The sequence below is a fragment of the Hyperolius riggenbachi genome, chromosome 12, assembly GCF_040937935.1.
Source record: "Hyperolius riggenbachi isolate aHypRig1 chromosome 12, aHypRig1.pri, whole genome shotgun sequence".
In the NCBI taxonomy this organism is placed as follows: Eukaryota; Metazoa; Chordata; class Amphibia; order Anura; family Hyperoliidae; genus Hyperolius; species Hyperolius riggenbachi.
Window position 1 is genome coordinate 125,331,714 of NC_090657.1, and position 22,869 is coordinate 125,354,582.

General features: G+C 48.6%; 1 protein-coding gene across 3 annotated transcripts in view; it reads right to left on the minus strand.

Moving 5' to 3' along the window:
* Positions 1-22,869, minus strand: part of MXRA7 (matrix remodeling associated 7) — a 316,448-nt gene that overhangs the window by 158,560 nt on the left and 135,019 nt on the right. For 2 of the 3 annotated variants that reach the window (XM_068261995.1, XM_068261996.1), the window contains exon 2: positions 16,614-16,664. The exons of the other annotated variant lie outside the window; for it this stretch is intronic. In XM_068261995.1, coding sequence (XP_068118096.1) covers positions 16,614-16,664 — 51 coding nt within the window. The remainder of the gene's footprint in view (positions 1-16,613; positions 16,665-22,869) is intronic. 3 annotated transcript variants of the gene reach the window in all.

The following is a 22,869-nucleotide window of genomic DNA, read 5'->3' on the forward strand; positions in this document are numbered from 1 at the left end:
CCTAATTTGGACATATATAGCAGTATCTGATTTACATCTGTGAGACTGGATTTCCTATGTATATGTGCAGTTGTATATATCCTCTAATTTTGAAAGATGTAATTGGTAATACTTCTGATCTCTTTTTGACTCGAGAGTGTAAAAAGACCGTATTAATGACCTGGATTGCAATGTAAATGTTAACTCTATTGATATAAGGCAACTTTGGCTTCTCTTTGTTATGGTTATTATTTTATGTTTTGTTATGTTTTTGGCTCCTTTTTGAGCAAAAAATCAATAAAAAATTATCTGTTAAAAAAAAAAAAAAAAAGTATTCACAGCCATTATTGTTACAACCAGATGAAGGCGCTAAGCAAGTTACACCACCTCATATGTCTGAGCTAGGCGGCGGCACTATGGAGTATGAAGATGATGAAGTACCTGCTGTTGGTGCAGTTTTCGAAGTGTCTGAGGCAAGCGAAGCTGGGAAGGATGATTATGATGATGACGATGATACGGATCCCAATAGAGGAGATAAACAGGGGGGACAATTCAGAGGGGGAGTCAGAGAGGAGTGGGAGGAGACGAGTTGCTGAAAGAAGCAGGGAGAAACAGCTGGTGGCAGTGTCCGGTGGCATGTATCGCCACCTATGTACAGCCAGCCAGCATGCCCTTCAACATCAGCTGCTGATGCCACCATAGTGCCATCACCCCAAGGAGGCTCAGTGGTTTGGAAAATTTTTAATGTGTCTGCCTTAGATCGGAGCAATGCCATCTGTCTCCAAATATTGAGCCGTGGAAAGGCCAACACTCACGTAGGGACAAGTGCCTTAAGAAGGCACATGGAGAAAAGGCACAAACTGCAATGGTAAGAGCACCGGGGCAAAAGCAGCACACAAAAGAAAAGCCACCTTCCTTCTCCTCTTCCTCCTTCACGTGCATCATCTTCAGCCGCTTTCTCCCTTGAACCTTCACAGCCACCCTCATCCACTCCACCTCTGCCCTTGAGTGGTTCCTGCTCCTCTGCCCACAGTAGCCAGCTGTCCGTGAGAGAAATCTTTGAGCGGAAGAAGCGAATTTCTGCCAGTCACCCCCTTGCCTGGCGTCTGACAGCTGGCGTGGCGGAACTGTTAGCTCACCAGCTGTTGCCATACAAGCTGGTGGACTCTGAGGCCTTGCGTAAATTTGTGGCCATTGGGACACTGCAGTGGAAGATACCAGGCCACAATTATTTCTCTAAAAAGGTGATTCCCAAACTGTATCGTGAAGTTGAAAGGCAAGTGGTGTCATCTCTGGCACACAGTGTTGGGTCAAGGGTTCACCTGACCACTCATGCCTGGGCTGCCAAGCACGGTCAGGGCCGCTACATTACTTACACAGCCCATTGGGTCAACCTGGTGCAAGCAGGGAGTACGTGGCTGTGCAGCGGACCAACTTGTGACACCTCCACGGCTTGCAGGCAGGCCTCCTGCCACCTCCTCTTCTCCTGCTACATCCTCTTCGCTGTTGTTCTCCTCATTGGCTGAGTGGCAGTTCAACTCTACTGGTGCTGCGATCTCCTCTCCAGCTACACAGCCCCAGCTTCCCAGGACCTATGCTGCATGCCAGGTACGACGGTGTCACGCCATCTTAAACATGTCTTGCCTCAAAGCGGAGAGTCACACTGGATCAGCTCTCCTGGCTGCTCTTAACAAACAGGTGGATCAGTGGCTGACCCCGCACCAGCTGGAGATCGGCAACGTGGTGTGTGACAACGGCAGCAATCTCCTTTCCGCTTTGAATTTGGGAAAGCTGACACATGTACCATGCATGGCACATGTGCTCAATCTAGTCATTCAAAGATTTGTGTCAATGTACCCAGGCTTAGAGGACGTCCTGAAGCAGGCCAGGAAGTTGTGTGGGCATTTCAAGCGGTCTTACACGGCCTTTGCGGACATTCAGCGGAGAAACAACTTACCGGTGAGACGCTTGATATGTGATAGCCCGACTCGCTGGATTTCGACCCTGGTCATGTTCTCTCACCTGCTAGAACAGGAGAAAGCCGTCACCCAGTACCTCTAAAATTTCAGTAGAAGGACACAATCTGGGGAGATGGGGATGTTCTGGCCCAACAACTGGACACTCATGCGAAATGCATGCAGGCTCATGCGGCTGTTTGAGGATGTGACCAACCTGGGGAGTCGCAGTGAAGGCACCATCAGCGACTTGATCCCGTACGCTTACTTCCTGGAGCGTGCCATGCGTAGAGTGGTGGATCAAGCTGTGGGGGAGCATGAAGAGGAACAGTTACGGCAGGAACAGTTGTGGGAGCAATTTACATCAGAATCAGATGTTTCCTCAACACCTGCCGCAGCACAGAGGGGGGAGTAGGAGGAAGAGTCGTGTGGGGAAGAGGAGTCAGACTTGGATGATGAGGAAGGTGTTTCTTTGGAGAAGGAGGAGGAGGTGAAAGAACAACCGCAGCAGGCGTCACAGGGGGCTTGTGCTGCTCGACGTTCCCGTGGTATTGTTCATAGCTGGTGGGAGGAGGAGGAGGACTTACCTGACGTCACTGAGGAAGAGCAAGAGGAGATGGATAGTATGCCTGCATCCAACTTTGTGCAGATGTCATCTTTCATGCTGTCCAGCCTGTTGAGGGACCCACATATAAAAAAAACTTAAGGGGAATGAGCTGTACAGGGTGGCCACACTACTAGACCCTCGGTATAGGCACAAAGTGGCGGACATGTTACCAACTCACCAGAAAGCAGAAAGGATGCAGCACATGCAGAACAAGCTGGCAACTATGCTTTACAATGCGTTTAAGGGTGATGTCACAGCACAACGCAATAAAAGTACCACTGCCAGTAATCCTCCTCCCATGTCCACGCAGGCAAGGACAGGATGCTCCAGCGATCTCATGGTAATGTCGGACATGCGGACATTCTTTAGTCCAATGCCTCGACTTGGCGCTGGACCGGCAGGTAGCCGACTACCTGGCCTTAAGTGTGGATGTAGACACTGAGAGCAGCGATGAACCCTTGGACCACGGGGTGCGCAAGCTTGACCTGTGGCCAGAGCTGTCCCAAATTGCCATCCAACTTCTGTCTTGCCCTGCCTCAAGCGTCCTGTCAGAAAGGACCTTCAGCACAGCTGGAGACATTGTCACTGAGAAGAGAAGTTGCTTAAGTCACAAAAGTGTTCAGTACCTTACCTTTACCAAAATGAATGAGGCATGGATCCCGGGGGGCTACTGCCTGCCCGAAGACTGTCAGTCCCCAAACACAGCATCTCTGCCTGCACGCCGTGTGACTGGCTGCCTGCACCAAGACTAAGTCGCTCCCCACACAGCACCTCTGCCCGCAGGCCACTTGACTGCCTTCTCCGCCACCACCAACAGGGTCCAGAACTCCAGGCGGATTCCTGAATTTTTTAGGCCAATATAATAATTTTTCTGGTGCGTGTACAGTCCTGCCTAATTTTTCTGGCTGCACTGCGGCTGCAACAACAAAACAAAAGGCATGTACATGTGCCCATTCCCCTTCATGATCATTACCTTGCCGCGGTGAAGGGGCTTGCGTATCACAATGAAGCAATGACCGCCGGCTATATGAGTGTCTCAGGGGGTGGCACACCAAAGATAATAAGGTCGTTGCTTCATTGTGGACAGACCAAATTTGATCAGCTGGACAGTCACTGTTGTTCTATCATTGAGCTACCACAGCCTGGCAACCATATGGGCTTGAAAACTGCCATGGCCTGCACTCTGGCCATGGTGCGCACCAGTCCAGCACGGCCTTCACTACGCAAACAGCTGTTTGCGGTGCATTACACAGTGAGTTTGGTATGTCAGTGTGAAGCAGTCCTCTAATTACACTCCCTGATTGATGTATACACATGCAACATACATTTTTCTAGTTTTCAAAGTGAAGTCTATTGCAGTTCGCAAAAGTTTGTGCGAACCAAACTTTTGCGGGTGGTTCGCAAACCTAAAATCGGAGGTTCGGGCCATCTCTAATCAACATCTGGTGGCAAACTAACTTTTTTTGTTTTGCACTGAATTCAATATAATAACTTGCGGGGAACTCGGAAGACAGATAAGCACTGCACGGTGGGAGACACAGGACAGAAAATGTATAAATGCACACGGGGGGGGGGTTTGTACATTTATACACTGGGGGGCAGCGGCAAGGCGGTGGACACGGACGATTCTTGAGAGATTTCATGCTGAAATCATCTGGGAATGAGCCTGCGGTATATGGGCAGCCGACAGGTCTCTCTCTAAACAGAGAGAGATTTGACACTTGGTCGAATCTTCCCATCATCTCTAGATGTATGGCCACCTTTACATTTGTATTAGTTAACTACCAAACAACCTGTCTATCTCACTCACCAATAATTGCAGACCATAACTGTATATGAACACAGGAGCAGCTGCATGAAAACAAGGTAAGATTAACTTGAAAAAACAAACATGCTGCCGCTCAGGACTTGACGAATTAGAAAATACCTTTATTAAAGTACGAGTACAAAAACCACTAACCCACCCTAAAAACAATTAAAATACTGCGGAGCGCTCCACCACAACACCAGACTCAGCACATCAACACACACTCCATGCACTCTGGTACCGGTACCTTCCCTTTATGTATTTACAGAGTGTGGAGAATAAGTGGTTGCTGGTTTGAGTATGTTGAAATGACTATATGCCGTATACTAGGCTTCAAGCTGCATGCATTTCCCCAGCAATGCCTTGGACAGTCTCTGGGCAGCGATCTCTTACCACCCAACGAGCACTCACAGTTTAGCGGTCGTCTTGTCCCATCATCAACGCTGGTTGTGTATCAGCCTCCCTTGTCTGCTCAACCCTCCACCACTTCCGGTTTTCTCAACCCAAAAGGTATGGTCGCCTATGGGGAGAGGAGGGGAGACGGAGGTCTTTCTCGCTACAGCACGCCCGGTCGGCTAGTAGAAGCGCTCAGAGGTAGATGAAGCCACGCCCATCGACGCGTTGCGCCGGCCCACTGCGAGCTTCGTCAGGATTTTACATCTGTACACCTTTACATTTGTATTAGTGCAGGATGAGCAGCTGCAGCTTGGAAGTGTAATTGATCAGAGATTTTGCTGAGTAATTTTAAAATTTAGTTTACATTTTGTGTTTCAAGCTTTTATTATACTCAAAATGTATACTAGGCCTGTCAGCAATGTCAAAGTAACCTCTGCAGCGGAGAGCAGCGCGACCGGCGCTCCCACGTCTGACGTCACGGCGGGTTCCTCCGCTGCCTCCCCGTCATCTCTTCCCAGCGGGTCAGGTCTCTCCAGGGTACATCAGGATAGAAGAGCGCACGCGCATACCCGGAGACAGGACCTTTATGCATTGAGGAGGCAAGTCAGCTGACCAGCCGGTCAGCTGACTACTCCGGTCTGACTCTCGTCTTTGATTGGCTGAGGTGAGTGGGTGGAGCCACGGGTATTGCCTTCTGCATTTAAGACCCGGGCTGTCAGTAGATCGTTGTCTGCTGTTGCTGATACTTTGCGGTTAAGCTCTCAGACCTTAGTTAGTTCCCAGTGTGTTTGATCCGGCAGGACCCCGGGGATTCACACAAAGCTAGCGTATTATTATTGATAGTTCTTAATAGTAATACCTCGATTCTGTACACTGCCTGTCTGATTGTTGCCGACCTCGGCCCGACCTCGACTCTGTCTTAGCCTCCTGATTCTGTACTTTTGCCCATCTGATCGTTGCCGAACTTGGCCTGTTCCCTGTTCCTCATTACGATTTTGCCTGACGATTTTGTACTGTGACCTGACCGACCTGTTGCCGACGCTGCCTGTACGACCTCCCTTACACTAGTGATAGTCCCTACAGCCAAGGGCTATCACATAGGAGTACTGCTGTATTACTGTGCACAAATACACGTGTGATCACTCTGATTAAAATACTGACTTTCCTGATTGAACTCACTCTGGTCAGCAGAGATACCACTGATCGTTACATAACAGCAGACCATATATATTATGGAGGCTCAGATTCAAGCATTAACTGCAGCCGTTGAGCAGTTAAATGCCACTGTGACATCACAACAGGCTCAGTTGAACGTCCTGACTGAGGCTGTAAGCTGCTCACAGAGATCTATATCATCATCGCCTCCCTCTCTTGTCCGTGAGCCTAAGATGGCTCTACCTGAGAAATTTTCAGGGCACAAGTCAGATTTCAGAAATTTTAGAAACAGGTATAAATCGTACTTTGAAATGAGACCCATTGCGTCAGGCTCTGAACTACAGCGGGTAACATTGATTAAAACCTTGCTGTCTGGGGATTCGCAAACCTGGGCCTATAACTTACCTGAGGGTCATGAGGCTTTAGGATCTGTTCAGGCTTTCTTTGATGCCATGGCGGTCATATATGATGACCCAGACATTGCAGCCACGGCAGAAAGAAATTTAAAGAGACTTCACCAAGGGCATGGTACTGTGGAAGATTACGCCTCACAGTTTAGGAAGTGGGCGGTCTCTTCCAGGTGGGAACATTACGCCTTATTATGTCAGACATCATGATTAGCCACCCTGAGCCCAAAACTCTAGACGAAGCTATCACCTTAGCCGTAAAAATTGATCGCAGGGTACGGTACTATAAACAAGGCAGGTCACGTGGTATACCCAGAACTGTTGTCTTCACCCCTCAGGTCACGACTACTTTGGATGAACCAATGCAGATCGGTCATTCAAAGTTGTCAGAAACTGAAAAGACCAGAAGGCGAAAGGAGGGCCTCTGTTTGTACTGTGGTGTGAAAGAGCATCTCATACAAAATTGCAGCAAGAAGGCGGAAAACTTCTCTGCCTAGGTGTAGTTGGAGGTACGAACCTGTTTTAACTCCGAAGTTTTCCAAGATGTTGTTACCTTGTTCTGTGACGTGGAGGGATCAAGTTTTTTGTACACAGGCCTGTATTGACTCGGGCTCTGCAGCTAATTTTATTGACTTTAGTCTAGTCTCTAAGTGGGAAATTCCTATACTCCCCTTAGACAGGCAGATATACGTAACTGCCATTGATGATTCCCCACTGCAGAACAAGCAACCTCTCTCACAAACTCCGCTTCTCACTTGTCACGTAGGAGTCTTGCATAGGGAGGAGCTGCAATTTTATGTATTAAAGATGTCGTCTGCAATGATTGTCCTAGGGCTCCCACGGTGACGTCAGCACTCACCTAAGATTGACTGGAACACGGGGCAATTGCTGGCCTGGTCCCCAGCCTGTCAATCTTCTTGCCTGGAAAAAATTACCCTGTGTTCCACTAAGGTTGAAGTGGAAAGTGTTCCTTCCCCATATCTAGAGTTTTCAGACGTTTTCTGCCCGCAAGCTGCGGATAAGCTTCCCCCGCATAGGGAGTTTGACTGTCCTATTGATCTGAGACCGGGTACCATGCCTCCCAGGGGACATTTGTACAACCTCTCAGGTCCAGAACAAATGGCAATGAAAGAGTACATCAAGGAGAACCTTGAAAAGGGTTTCATCCATCCCTCCAAGTCACCAGCAGGGGCAGGTTTTTTCTTTGTTCAAAAAAAAGATGGTGGGCTTCGCCCGTGCATTGATTATAGAGCTCTGAACAAGATAACAATTCCCAACCGCTATCCGTTACCTCTGATAGATGATTTGTTTTCCCAAGTTTCTGGTTTGCAAGTGTTCTCTAAACTGGACCTGAGAAAGGCATATAACTTGATCCGTATTAGACAGGGGGATGAATGGAAAACCGCCTTTAACACACCCAATGGGCATTATGAGTACTTAGTGATGCCCTTCGGGTTGTGTATAGAGATGGGCCGAACCTCCGATTTTAGGTTCGCGAACCGGAAGGTTCGGTTCGCGGAAAAGTTCGCGAACCGCAATAGACTTCAATGGGGATGCGAACTTTGAAAAATAGAAAATGATGCTGGCCACAAAAGTGATGAAAAAGATGTTTCAAGGGGTCTAACACCTGGAGGGGGGCATGGCGGAGTGGGATACATGGCCAAAGTCCCGGGGAAAAATCTGGATGTGACGCAAAGCCGCGTTTTAAGGGCAGAAATCACATTGAATACTAAATTGCAGGCCTAAAGTGCTTTTACACATCTTGCATGTGTATACATCAACCAGGGAGTGTAATTAGAGTTCTGCTTCACACTGACACACCAAACTCACTGTGTAACGCACCGCAAACAGCTGTTTGCGTAGTGACGGCCGTGCTGGACTGGTGCGCACCGTGGCGAGAGTGTAGGCCGTGGCGGTTTTCAAGCCCATATGGTCGCCGGGCTAAAGGTAGTTATATGCAGTGAGGTGGGTTCACTCAACACAACAGGTAGTTAGATGCAGTGAGGTGGGTTCACTGAACAGTAAAGGTAGTTAGATGCAGTGAGGTGGGTTTACTGAACAGTAAAGGTACTTAGATGCAGTGAGCTGGGTTCACTGAGCACAACAGGTAGTTAGATGCAGTGAGGTGGGTTCACTGAACAGTAAAGGTAGTTAGATGCAGTGAGGTGGGTTCACTGAACAGTAAAGGTACTTAGATGCAGTGAGCTGGGTTCACTGAACACAACAGGTAGTTAGATGCAGTGAGGTGGGTTCACTCAACACAACAGGTAGTTAGATGCAGTGAGGTGGGTTCACTCAACACAACAGCTAGGTGTATGCAGTGAGGTGGGTTCACTGAACACAACAGGTAGTTAGATGCAGTGAGGTGGGTTCACTCAACAGTAAAGGTAGTTAGATGCAGTGAGGTGGGTTCACTAAACACAACAGGTAGTTAGATGCAGTGAGGTGGGTTCACTCAACAGTAAAGGTAGTTAGATGAGGTGAGGTGGGTTCACTAAACACAACAGGTAGTTAGATGCAGTGAGGTGGGTTCACTCAACACAACAGCTAGGTATATGCAGTGAGGTGGGTTCACTGAACACAACAGGTAGTTAGATGCAGTGAGGTGGGTTCACTCAACAGTAAAGGTAGTTAGATGCAGTGAGGTGGGTTCACTAAACACAACAGGTAGTTAGATGCAGTGAGGTGGGTTCACTCAACAGTAAAGGTAGTTAGATGCAGTGAGGTGGGTTCACTCAACACAACAGCTAGGTATATGCAGTGAGGTGGGTTCACTGAACACAACAGGTAGTTAGATGCAGTGAGGTGGGTTCACTCAACACAACAGCTAGGTATATGCAGTGAGGTGGGTTCACTGAACACAACAGGTAATTAGATGCAGTGAGGTGGGTTCACTCAACAGTAAAGGTAGTTAGATGCAGTGAGGTGGGTTCACTAAACATAACAGGTAGTTAGATGCAGTGAGGTGGGTTCACTCAACAGTAAAGGTAGTTAGATGCAGTGAGGTGGGTCACTAAACACAACAGGTAGTTATATGCAGTGAGGTGGGTTCCATCAACACAACAGCTAGGTATATGCAGTGAGGTGGGTTCACTGAACACAACAGGTAGTTAGATGCAGTGAGGTGGGTTCACTCAACAGTAAAGGTAGTTAGATGCAGTGAGGTGGGTTCACTCAACACAACAGCTAGGTATATGCAGTGAGGTGGGTTCACTGAACACAACAGGTAGTTAGATGCAGTGAGGTGGGTTCACTCAACAGTAAAGGTAGTTATATGCAGTAAGGGGGGTTCACTCAACACAACAGGTAGTTAGATGCAGTGAGGTGGGTTCACTGAACAGTAAAGGTAGTTAGATGCAGTGAGGTGGGTTTACTGAACAGTAAAGGTACTTAGATGCAGTGAGCTGGGTTCACTGAGCACAACAGGTAGTTAGATGCAGTGAGGTGGGTTCACTGAACAGTAAAGGTAGTTAGATGCAGTGAGGTGGGTTCACTAAACACAACAGGTAGTTAGATGCAGTGAGGTGGGTTCACTCAACACAACAGCTAGGTATATGCAGTGAGGTGGTTTCACTGAACACAACAGGTAGTTAGATGCAGTGAGGTGGGTTCACTCAACAGTAAAGGTAGTTAGATGCAGTGAGGTGGGTTCACTAAACACAACAGGTAGTTAGATGCAGTGAGGTGGGTTCACTCAACAGTAAAGGTAGTTAGATGCAGTGAGGTGGGTTCACTAAACACAACAGGTAGTTAGATGCAGTGAGGTGGGTTCACTCAACACAACAGCTAGGTATATGCAGTGAGGTGGTTTCACTGAACACAACAGGTAGTTAGATGCAGTGAGGTGGGTTCACTCATCAGTAAAGGTAGTTAGATGCAGTGAGGTGGGTTCACTAAACACAACAGGTAGTTAGATGCAGTGAGGTGGGTTCACTCAACACAACAGCTAGGTATATGCTGTGAGGTGGGTTCACTGAACACAACAGGTAGTTAGATGCAGTGAGGTGGGTTCACTCAACAGTAAAGGTAGTTAGATGCAGTGAGGTGGGTTCACTCAACAGTAAAGGTAGTTAGATGCAGTGAGGTGGGTTCACTAAACACAACAGGTAGTTATATGCAGTGAGGTGGGTTCACTCAACACAACAGCTAGGTATATGCAGTGAGGTGGGTTCACTGAACACAACAGGTAGTTAGATGCAGTGAGGTGGGTTCACTCAACAGTAAAGGTAGTTAGATGCAGTGAGGTGGGTTCACTGAACACAACAGGTAGTTAGATGCAGTGAGCTGGGTTCACTCAACACAAAGCTAGGTATATGCAGTGATGAGGTGGGTTAAGTAAACACAACAGGTGCTGGGTATATGCAGTACTGGGTAGTACAATGTGCAGCGCCCTGTCACACACACAGGTAGTCACTGAATGTGCTGGGCTGCTGGCAGTGGCACACACACTATGCATTAGCAAGGCTGTGCATGCAACAAAAGTGTCAGTTTGACACACAGAAAAAAAAAAAGTACAGGATGAGCTCAGAAAAGAGCTGTTGAGGGGTGCTATAAAAGCAATAATAATCAGCCAGGAGCAAGCTAAGCAGCCAAGAACCTAACTAATCTGTCCCTAGGAGAACAAGTCTGCAGCAGCTGTCCCTAGTCTGTCTCTAGCAGGCACACAAGTGAGTGTAATGGCCGGCGAGCCTGCCTTATATAAGGGGGGTTGGGGCTCCAGGGCTTAGTGTAGCCTGAATGGCTACAATGTGCCTGCTGACTGTGATGCAGAGGGTCAAAGTTGACCCTCATAGTGCATTATGGGGCGAATTGAAGTTCCGCAAAAGTTCGCCTGGTCCAGGCGAACGCGAACCACCAAAGTTCGCCTGGAACCGTTCGCTGGCGAACTGTTCGGCCCATCTCTAGTTGTGTAATGCCGCCCCGGGTAATTTCAAGAATTCGTCAATGAAATTTTTAGGGACGTGCTGGGACACTTTGTGGTTATCTACTTAGATGACATCTTGATATTCTCCCACAACCTCAAGGAACACAGGGAACATGTGAAATTTGTTCTATTAAAACTCAGAGAGAATCATCTATATGCAAAACTAGAAAAATGTCTGTTTGAAGTGTCTGAGATCGCCTTTTTGGGGTACATCATCTCCACACATGGTTTGTCAATGGACCCCAAGAAAGTTTCTGCAATGTTGGAGTGGCCACAACCTGCCGGTTTGAAAGCTCTCCAACGCTTTTTAGGTTTTGCTAATTATTATAGAAAGTTTATTAAGGGATTTTCTTCAGTGGTGGCACCCCTCACCAATTTGACAAAGAAAGAGGCTGATACTTATACCTGGTCTGAGGAGGCTTGTGAGGCCTTTACACTGCTCAAGTCATTTTTTTGTGCTGCTCCTAGTGTTGGGCGAACAGTGTTCGCCACTGTTCGGGTTCTGCAGAACATCACCCTGTTCGGGTGATGTTCGAGTTCGGCCGAACACCTGATGGTGTTCGGCCAAACCGTTCGGCCACATGGCCGAACTAAGAGCACATGGCCGAACGTTCCCCGAACGTTCGGCTGGCGCTGTGATTGGCCGAACGGGTCACGTGGTTCGGACCCGAACGCGCTCTGATTGGCCGAACTGTTACGTGGTTCGGGTAAATAAATACCCGAACCACGTCATATTTCCGCCATTTGTCTGTGGGTTTAGCTTTGGGTAGGCAGGCAGGGTAGTTCGCGCTCCAGCCACGCTAGCCAGGGTCCCCCCAGTCATTGTGTCGCTGCTGGGAATAGTAGTACACCGCTCGCTCAGCATTCTGTTTACTGCCACTCTGTGTACCTCGCTCAGCCACACTATATAGCATTCTGTTTACTGTTCTGTGTCGCTGCTGGGAATAGTAGTACACCGCTCGCTCAGCCACACTATATAGCATTCTGTTTGATTCCAAACACAAGGAAGAAGAAAGAAATCCCCGCACTCCAACAATCACTGGGGGATACACATACTGTGCAGTTGCTATCTCACTGTGCCTCCACAAAGTAAACTACAACTTGATCAAACTTGAGAGAAAGGACGTGGGCACCAGGGCGCTTCAGCCAGCATTTATTGCACTTTCATGTGTAAAACCAATGTAGCAGCATAAACATGGAAACACCATCAGTTACTTCACCCGTCCAGATGACACCTAACACACAGAGCCCGTCCTCCCGACAATTGTTTCGCACCTGCCGGTGCTTGTTCACAGGGTTTTAGCTCAGCGGCGTTCTGTTTACTGCCACTCTGTGTACCTCGCTCAGCCACACTATATAGCATTCTGTTTACTGTTCTGTGTCTGCTGGGAATAGTAGTACACCGCTCGCTCAGCCACACTATATAGCATTCTGTTTACTGCCACTCTGTGTACCTCGCTCAGCCACACTATATAGCATTCTGTTTACTGTTCTGTGTCTGCTGGGAATAGTAGTACACCGCTCGCTCAGCCACACTATATAGCATTCTGTTTACTGCCACTCTGTGTACCTCGCTCAGCCACACTATATAGCATTCTGTTTACTGCCACTCTGTGTCTGCTGGGAATAGTAGTACACCGCTCACCCGCCACTGTATAGCATTGTGCTCTGTGTCGCTGCTGGGAATAGTGGTACACCGCTCACCCGCCACTGTATAGCATTGTGCTCTGTGTCGCTGCTGGGAATAGTGGTACACCGCTCACCCGCCACTGTATAGCATTGTGCTCTGTGTCGCTGCTGGGAATAGTGGTACACCGCTCAGCCACACTATATAGCATTCTGTTTACTGTTCTGTGTCTGCTGGGAATAGTAGTACACCGCTCGCTCAGCCACACTATATAGCATTCTGTTTACTGCCACTCTGTGTACCTCGCTCAGCCACACTATATAGCATTCTGTTTACTGCCACTCTGTGTCTGCTGGGAATAGTAGTACACCGCTCACCCGCCACTGTATAGCATTTTGCTCTGTGTCGCTGCTGGGAATAGTGGTACACCGCTCACCCGCCACTGTATAGCATTGTGCTCTGTGTCGCTGCTGGGAATAGTGGTACACCGCTCACCCGCCACTGTATAGCATTGTGCTCTGTGTCGCTGCTGGGAATAGTGGTACACCGCTCACCCGCCACTGTATAGCATTGTGCTCTGTGTCGCTGCTGGGAATAGTGGTACACCACTCAGCCACACTATATAGCATTCTGTTTACTGTTCTGTGTCTGCTGGGAATAGTAGTACACCGCTCGCTCAGCCACACTATATAGCATTCTGTTTACTGCCACTCTGTGTACCTCGCTCAGCCACACTATATAGCATTCTGTTTACTGCCACTCTGTGTCTGCTGGGAATAGTAGTACACCACTCACCCGCCACTGTATAGCATTGTGCTCTGTGTCGCTGCTGGGAATAGTGGTACACCGCTCACCCGCCACTGTATAGCATTGTGCTCTGTGTCGCTGCTGGGAATAGTGGTACACCGCTCAGCCACACTATATAGCATTCTGTTTACTGTTCTGTGTCTGCTGGGAATAGTAGTACACCGCTCGCTCAGCCACACTATATAGCATTCTGTTTACTGCCACTCTGTGTACCTCGCTCAGCCACACTATATAGCATTCTGTTTACTGCCACTCTGTGTCTGCTGGGAATAGTAGTACACCACTCACCCGCCACTGTATAGCATTGTGCTCTGTGTCGCTGCTGGGAATAGTGGTACACCGCTCACCCGCCACTGTATAGCATTGTGCTCTGTGTCGCTGCTGGGAATAGTGGTACACCGCTCAGCCACACTATATAGCATTCTGTTTACTGTTCTGTGTCTGCTGGGAATAGTAGTACACCGCTCGCTCAGCCACACTATATAGCATTCTGTTTACTGCCACTCTGTGTACCTCGCTCAGCCACACTATATAGCATTCTGTTTACTGCCACTCTGTGTCTGCTGGGAATAGTAGTACACCGCTCACCCGCCACTGTATAGCATTGTGCTCTGTGTCGCTGCTGGGAATAGTGGTACACCGCTCACCCGCCACTGTATAGCATTGTGCTCTGTGTCGCTGCTGGGAATAGTGGTACACCGCTCAGCCACACTATATAGCATTCTGTTTACTGCCACTCTGTGTACCTCGCTCAGCCACACTATATAGCATTCTGTTTACTGTTCTGTGTCTGCTGGGAATAGTAGTACACCGCTCGCTCAGCCACACTATATAGCATTCTGTTTAGTGCCACTCTGTGTCTGCTGGGAATAGTAGTACAGCGCTCGCTCAGCCACACTATATAGCATTCTGTTTACTGCCACTCTGTGTACCTCGCTCAGCCACACTATATAGCATTGTGTTTACTGCCACTTTGTGTCTGCTGGGAATAGTAGTACACCGCTCGCTCAGCCACACTATATAGCATTGTGTTTACTGCCACTCTGTGTACCTTGCTCAGCCACACTATATAGCATTGTGTTTACTGCCACTCTGTGTCTGCTGGGAATAGTAGTACACCACTCGCTCAGCCACACTATATAGCATTCTGTTTACTGCCACTCTGTGTCTGCTGGGAATAGTAGTACACCGCTCGCTCAGCCACACTATATAGCATTCTGTTTACTGCCACTCTGTGTACCTCGCTCAGCCACACTATATAGCATTGTGTTTACTGCCACTTTGTGTCTGCTGGGAATAGTAGTACACCGCTCGCTCAGCCACACTATATAGCATTGTGTTTACTGCCACTCTGTGTACCTTGCTCAGCCACACTATATAGCATTGTGTTTACTGCCACTCTGTGTCTGCTGGGAACAGTAGTACACAGCTCACCCGCCACTGTATAGCATTGTGCTCTGTGTCGCTGCTGGGAATAGTGGTACACCGCTCACCCGCCACTGTATAGCATTGTGCTCTGTGTCGCTGCTGGGAATAGTGGTACACCGCTCACCCGCCACTGTATAGCATTGTGCTCTGTGTCGCTGCTGGGAATAGTGGTACACCGCTCACCCACCACTGTATAGCATTTCTGTACTGCCACTGTACTGCTGCCAGTCAGCGTGTACTTTAAGGATAAGTGAAATGAGGAAGAAATCCGGTGAAAGAGGGAGGGGCAAGGGAAGAGGTGTTTCCCCTGACGGTTCACGTACAGGCCACAGGGGAGCACCCAAGAAAACCCACTCAATACCGCCCATGTTGTCCAGGACAACAACCCTCACAAATCCAAAAGAACAGGACCAGATAATTACTTGGATGACCTCTCAAGCGTCCAGCAGTGGGTTAAGCAGAACCAGCACATCACGCACGAGGTCCGAGTCCTCAGCCAGTTACAAGGAGCCAGTGGGCACAAAGCTGACACAACCGGCAGCGACACCACGCACACAACTGCCAGATAACCAGTCCGATGAATTACCTCAGGACACAATGGGGTATTCGCAGGAGCTATTCCCAGCCCAACAAACTTCCACCTTTCAAAGGTCAATGGAGGAACAGCCAGAAATGTTGTGCCCGGATTCACAACCATTAACTGTGGGAAATGCACCGCGCACTGAAATACAAGGCGAGTCCGAGGAGGACTCGGAAACCCAAATCCCAGAGCAAGTTGGGCAGGAGGGGTTGCAATTGCAGGAGGTCGGCCGTTTCATTCCAAGAACAAGCGGTAGCGCACATCAGGTAAAACATAGCCTTTATTCCATCAAATTTAAAAATCCATATACTTCACCACCATGGAGAGAGGTACAGGCAGAGAGAGAAAAAGTCAACAGCCGTTTCGCGCCTGTGTGCTGTGGCGCATCGTCAGGACAAATTGCCCCTCAATGTAAATCCCCTTAAATATCCTTCTCACCTGTTAAGGCCGCCCGGGTTCGTCCCAATGGAAAAGATGGCCATCCGCCCCGTGGAACGCACGCTGTGCAATAAAAACGCTGCACATTCCCCCTGCATGGAGTACTTCCGTAGCAGAGGATACAGCTTCCGGATTTTCACCGGGAAATGGAACGCAAGCGTCGCATAGCGTCACAGAGGCGCCGGATCTCCAATCCGAAAGTACTGTTGCCATCCCGTGGCTGCAAAAGGAAATGCATGTCCACCAAGCGGCAACATCTACGCATGCTCACGATCACTACGCCTTGGATTGCCATCTAGTGGCCAGTTAACAGTTAACAGCCAAATGGAAATTCCGTGATTCTAAAAATAATAAGAATTTCATTGGGATCCGCAACCCAAAATCCATCCCAACAGGTAAGGGGAACACACCATCTCCTAGACATAGAGGTCATGTAGGGGTGAATATAAATAGAAACAACCAAAACATAAATTATATTATGCATCTATTTTGAAAAAACTCACCACCCCACAATATTCAACAGGACCCAATATGTCCAGGGGTATGGTCCTTGTCTATGGAAAAAATACAAATATTAGAAAGAAAAATAAAATCAGAGACATTACAAAGTCAGAAAAGTATTGAATCAATTCTAAAAATATTAAAAATAATAGTTATAAACACCTAGACTATCGCTATCAGATACTTAAATAAATACTGCAAGGTTGTTCTTCTCATTCATGCCCAAAGGGCCAGTGGCCTCAAAAAATGATATCCAATAGCTTTCTCGTTGCAAGAGCTTTTTGTACCAGTCCCCACCTCTATCATCCCTTTTGACTTGTTCTAGACCCAAAAATCTCAATTTAGTGACATCCCCTCCGTGAGTGTCCCGCATGTGTTCGATGACCCGGGGTGAACCAACGCCACTGTGGACGGACCTACAATGGGCCTGATAACGGTCCTTCAGCATGTTGGTGGTCTCCCCCACATAAACACGCTGACATGGACACACCAAGGCATACACAAGTCCCTTGGTTCTGCAATTAATGAACTGCCTAATTCTACACGTCCGTCCACAGTGGACAAAAAGGCCACCCCCAACCATGAAGTTACAACAAGAGCAGTGGTGGCATCGAAAATTACCAGAGGGTCTATTTGCACCCAACCAAGAAGATGTTGAAGGACTTCTAAACTGACTGTGAGACAATCTATCCTTTAGATTGGGTACTCTCTTGTAGGATACACAAGGTAACATAGTGCTCTTATTCTGAAGTAGTTTATCCTGTTGGATGAAAAAAAAAAAAAAGGAGCGCTCTCTGGTGTATTAACTTTTTAATTGTACTGCTAACCGCAAGGCAATAAAATCACACTTACAATGTGCATATAAAATCAGAGCTTGTCACATAGCTATAGTACGTCACCGCGTTCTGATGTAACCTCAACCGCTTGGCTTGCCTCCGCACGAAGGCGTGGAACGCCGAAACGCGTCATGACGCAATAGACGCAGGGCAGCTGCCGAGTCTACCGTGTTCCAGATCCCGCCGGCGCTTCTTAATCCCAGGATTCCCCGCAGTACTGGCCATAGTGCGGAGGCAAGCCAAGCGGTTGAGGTTACATCAGAACGCGGTGACGTACTATAGCTATGTGACAAGCTCTGATTTTATATGCACATTGTAAGTGTGATTTTATTGCCTTGCGGTTAGCAGTACAATTAAAAAGTTAATACACCAGAGAGCGCTCCTCTCTTCTTTTTGTTCCTGTGTTTTACCAGCTTTTTTACTTTGATCCCTGAGTATCTATTGGAGCAGCACTCATTGGTGACGAGTGGAGACAGTGACTGATTGAGCGCAGTGGAATTGTGCATTTTATCCTGTTGGATGATCCACCAGTTATTAGCAATAGTTTTCTTTATCGTATCGTACATAGGTGAATAGGAAAAATGCATGAAAAAACGATTCTGCTCTGTCTGTCGAACCCTGGGGACTAGAAGGGAAGATCTATCTCTACTTGCTGCTTTATCAAAAGCCTGATTAATTAATTTTTCACCATACCCCCTATTACTCAGCCTCTCTTTTAATTCACCTGCTTGTTGTAGAAAGTCCTCCCATGTACTAGCATTTCTCCGCAATCGGAGAAATTGACTATAAGGGAGACTTCTGATTGTTGTTGAGGGGTGGTAGCTCGAGGCCTGTAACAAAGAATTCACAGCCGTTTTCTTCCTGAAGGTTTTGGTAAGCAAGCCCCCACCTCTGACAACAATGTCCAAGTCCAAAAACTGTAAATGCTGGTCTCCCCAATGGTGGGTGAAAGACATGTTAACATCATTTACATTCAGAAAACTCATAAACTGTTCAAAATCACCCTCTGGGCCCTGCCAGACCAACAGAATATCATCTATATAGCGGATCCAGAGTTTAATCCGCTCCAGGAATCCATTCCTCGATGAATAAATGGTGTTAGCCTCCCAGTGGCCCATAAAGAGGCCGGCATAGGTGGGGGCCACCGGGCTCCCCATAGCCGTGCCGACCTCCTGATGGTACCACTGGCGGTCAAAGAGGAATGAATTCCTGGTGAGGACAAACTCCAGACCCGCCGCAACAAACCACTCCAATGCATCCCCCAATTTTAGTTCTGGCAAAAAGGCAGCCACAGCTTGTAACCCATCCTGATGACAAATCCTACTATATAGGGAAACCACATCTATAGAGGCTAGATGGTATTCTGCCTGCCATTCAAAATTATTCAAAATATTAAGCACTTCAAGGGTATCTCCTACATATGATGGTAGAGAGCGTAGAAGGGGACGTAATTGGTGATCAAGAAATTGGGCCAATGGTTCAGTCAATGACCCTATAGCCGACACTATCGGACGGCCCGGTGGGCACTCCAAGGTCTTATGTATCTTTGGGATACAGTACCACACCGGGCTCCGTGGGTGTTCTGGTAACAGCTTGTTGGCAACGGATCTATTCATAGCCCCATCCATCAAACCCTTGTGTAATAATTTTTTCAATTCCCCTGTGTAGGTAGGGATGGGATTTGAAGGCAACTTAGAATACGTGGAACTGTCCTCAAGTTGCCGAAGACATTCTGTATGATAATCCTCAGTCTTGAGAATCACAACCCCACCCCCCTTATCTGCTTCCCTAACAGTCAAGTCTGTTCTTTCTTGTAACCATTGAAGGGCGTCTCGTTCTGCTTTAGAAAGATTCGGGGCTGCTTTGGGGTAAATTAAAGATTTAATGTCTCTCAAGACCTTCTGATAGAACAGTTCCACTGACCCCCCAGGGACAGTTGGAGGATTGAAATTGGATTTATTACCTATATTGTGGGGTAGTGGGCGTTGAATATCAACTTCATTGGGGGTATGGGTTTCTGCAAGTTCACAGAGATCTCGTAGGGTCTGTTGGTCCCAGTAGTCCTCCTGGGGTCCCACCAGCAATGGAATGATAGACCTGTCATTGTTCGCTCTGCTGTCAGTAGTTGTTGCTTTTGTGGAGAAGAACCTATGAAGAGCTAATTTTCTTGTATTAATAAACAGTTCTTGCTCAAATTTTACAAAGTCGAATTCTACCGTAGGGCAAAAATTCAACCCTCTTCCCAACACAGAGAGGACAGCTTCACTCAGAGGGGTGTCAGATAGATTATATATTCTTAATTCCTCTTGTTCCTTTCCAGGAGAAAGGTCGGCCGACAAGATCTGGAAGACGACGTTGGAGTGAGCTGCGCAGAGGTTGTTCTGGGGAGCTCTACTCCACGGCGGCGGCCCCCCACAATGACATATGACGAGTTTCAGGAGATGGAAGAGGAGGGTATGGACAATGTGGACAGAGACCCAGATTTTGTTTGTGAACGAGAACATCGCTGTCGTAGCAGCAGCACAGATGAGTCTGTTGAAGAACCCACTGCTGCACGAGTTCGCCTTGTGCCACAAGGTAGGCGGCGCGCAATTTCAGGCACCACAAGCGTGGAAGTTCAAGTGAGAGGCAAAAGAGGAGCAAACAGAAATCGCCAGCAAGGCAGGTGCTCCAAAGTCTGGGCTTTCTTTGAAGACTGCACTGAGGATGTTACCATGGCGATTTGCAAGCTGTGCAAGACGCGCCTGAGCAGGGGGGAAAGTATTAACAACCTCTCCACCACCAGCATGAGCCGCCACATGCTATCCAAACATCCCACTCTGTGGGCAAACGCGGCAGGACAGGGTACCAGCAACACTGCCTCCCTTGGGTTCACCAGACTCACCACCAGACCCGCCTCAGCAGCAGCAGTAGCCCAGCCATTGCGTGGTTCACAACATTCACAAACATCAGACGACGCTGACACTGTCACTTTCCGGAGTAGTGCTCTTGAGGTCTCCCAGTGTTCATCAAACACAACAACCAACAGCCCTTCCGTGTGCAGCGCTACGGTTCAGTTGTCTGTGTCGGAGATGTTTGAGCGCAAGAGGAAATTGCCAGCAAATGACCCCCGGGCCGTGGCAGTAACAGCCAGCATAGCCAAGCTTCTGGCCTGCGAAATGCTGCCATATCGAGTGGTGGAGACAAACAGCTTCAAGGGCATGATGTCAGTGGCCATCCCACGTTACGTGGTTCCCAGCCGCTACCACTTTGCGCGCTCTGCAGTGCCTGAGTTGCATGAGCACGTGGTCAGCAAAATAACCCGAAGCTTGAAGAATGCCGTTGCCTGCAAGGTTCACCTCACCACTGACACCTGGACGAGTGCGTTCGGCCAGGGTCGATACATCTCCCTTACCACGCACTGGGTGAACCTTGTGGAGCCTGGCAGCGATTCCTCACCTGCTACGGCGCGGGTGTTGCCCACGCCGCAAACAGCTGCACCACCGTCCCTCCCACTGGATAACAACAGCAGCACCTACCTCTCTGACTCCTTCTCCTCCAACGCATCTCAAAGCTGTACCTCATCCGGAAACGCTAACCCAACAGCAGTAGGATCGTGGAAGCAGTGCAGCACAGCTGTTGGCATGCGTCAGCAAGCGTTGCTGAAGCTGATCTGCCTTGGGGATAAGCAGCACACAGGGGAGGAAATTTGGAGGGGAATAAAGGAACAGACGGATTTGTGGCTGGCACCGCTGGACCTGAAACCGGGCATGGTTGTGTGTGATAATGGGAGTAATCTCATTCGCGCTTTAAGGTTGGCTAAGCTGACACACATCCCTTGCCTGGCGCACGTGATGAACCTAGTAGTTCAGCGGTTCCTGAGGATATACCCAGGCGTGGCCGATCTTCTGTTGAAGGTGCGACGAGTGGCCAAACATTGCAGAAATTCCAGTACTGCTTCGGGGGCATTCGCCAAGATGCAGGAGCGCTTCAATCTCCCCCACCATCGCTTGCTGTGTGATGTCCCTACACGCTGGAATTCTACGCTGCACATGCTAGCCCGCTTTTGCGAGCAGAAGAGTGCAGTGGTCCAGTACATGACGGCGCAGTACCGAGGCGCATCCGGACAGCTGCCAAGCTTCTGTGGATCCGATTGGGCCAACATGTTGGACCTCTGCCAAGTCCTCCAAAATTTTGAGCAATCCACGTTGCTTGTGAGCAGTGACAACTCTTCAGTCAGCATTACCATACCACTGCTGTGTTTACTGAAGAGGTCGATGTTGAAAATCAAGGAAACAGCTGTCATGATGCAACTGGGGGAATCTGAGGGAGAAAACGATCAGCGTGATGGTACCAACATCAGGCCATCCGCCTCAGGAAACGCTGGCCCCAGCAGCTATGACGAAGAAGAGGAGGAGGAACAGCTGGAGTTGGAGCAGGAATTTCATGCCACCACTGACGAGGGCCAGAGCGGTGCACGTTGGACTTCCACAATTCAGCGCGAATGGTCAGCAGAAGCAGACCAGGAAGAAGGTGACGACTATGATGCATCACAACAACTATCACAACGCTCACAAGAGGATGATGAGGATTCTGGCAGGACTCTGAAACACATGGCTCAATTCATGCTAGACTGCATTGAACGCGACCCACGCATTGTGCGCATTCTGGACAACACCAATTACTGGGTTTATACCCTTCTGGATCCACGGTACAAACACAATGTTCCAAAACTGCTTGAAGAAAGAGCCAGACAGGTCAAAATGGAAGAATACCAGCAGGCCCTTGTGGAGACTTTAGAGAGGAGATTGACATCCTCCCCCTCCTCTAGCCAGTTGTACGCCGACAGACTGACTTCCGCAAACCCAGGACGACCAGGAGGGCAGCAAACAACACAAGCCGCAGCTAGTGCCCAAAAGGGAATGGTATCGGCAGTGTCCTTGGAGTGGGACCTTTATGACACCCATGCAGCAGCAGCCCACAGAACAGCAAGCGTGCAGATCCACCTCCAACACCGATCGCCTGGAGAAGATGGTCAAGGACTACATGTCAGATGGCGTAGCTGTGTTGAACAATCCATCTGCACCCTTCAACTATTGGGTATCGAAGCTAGACACCTGGCACGAACTGGCAATGTACGCAATAGAGGTGCTGACTTGCCCGGCAGCCAGCGTTATGTCAGAACGATGTTTCAGTGCTGCCGGAGGCATCGTCACAGATCGGCGTATCCGCCTCTCCACAGAAAATGCAGACCGTCTGACTCAAATTAAAATGAATCAATCCTGGATTGGAAACGACTACGCAACACTCCTGGACCCCAACCAAGTAACTTGAACAATGACCATCTGTGATGGGTTAGCGTTTCCAGTCCCTGTTTATTGAACCTCTCATCTTTATTACATTTATGACTGCATGGCGGCAAAAAGCATTGCTATATCCGCAC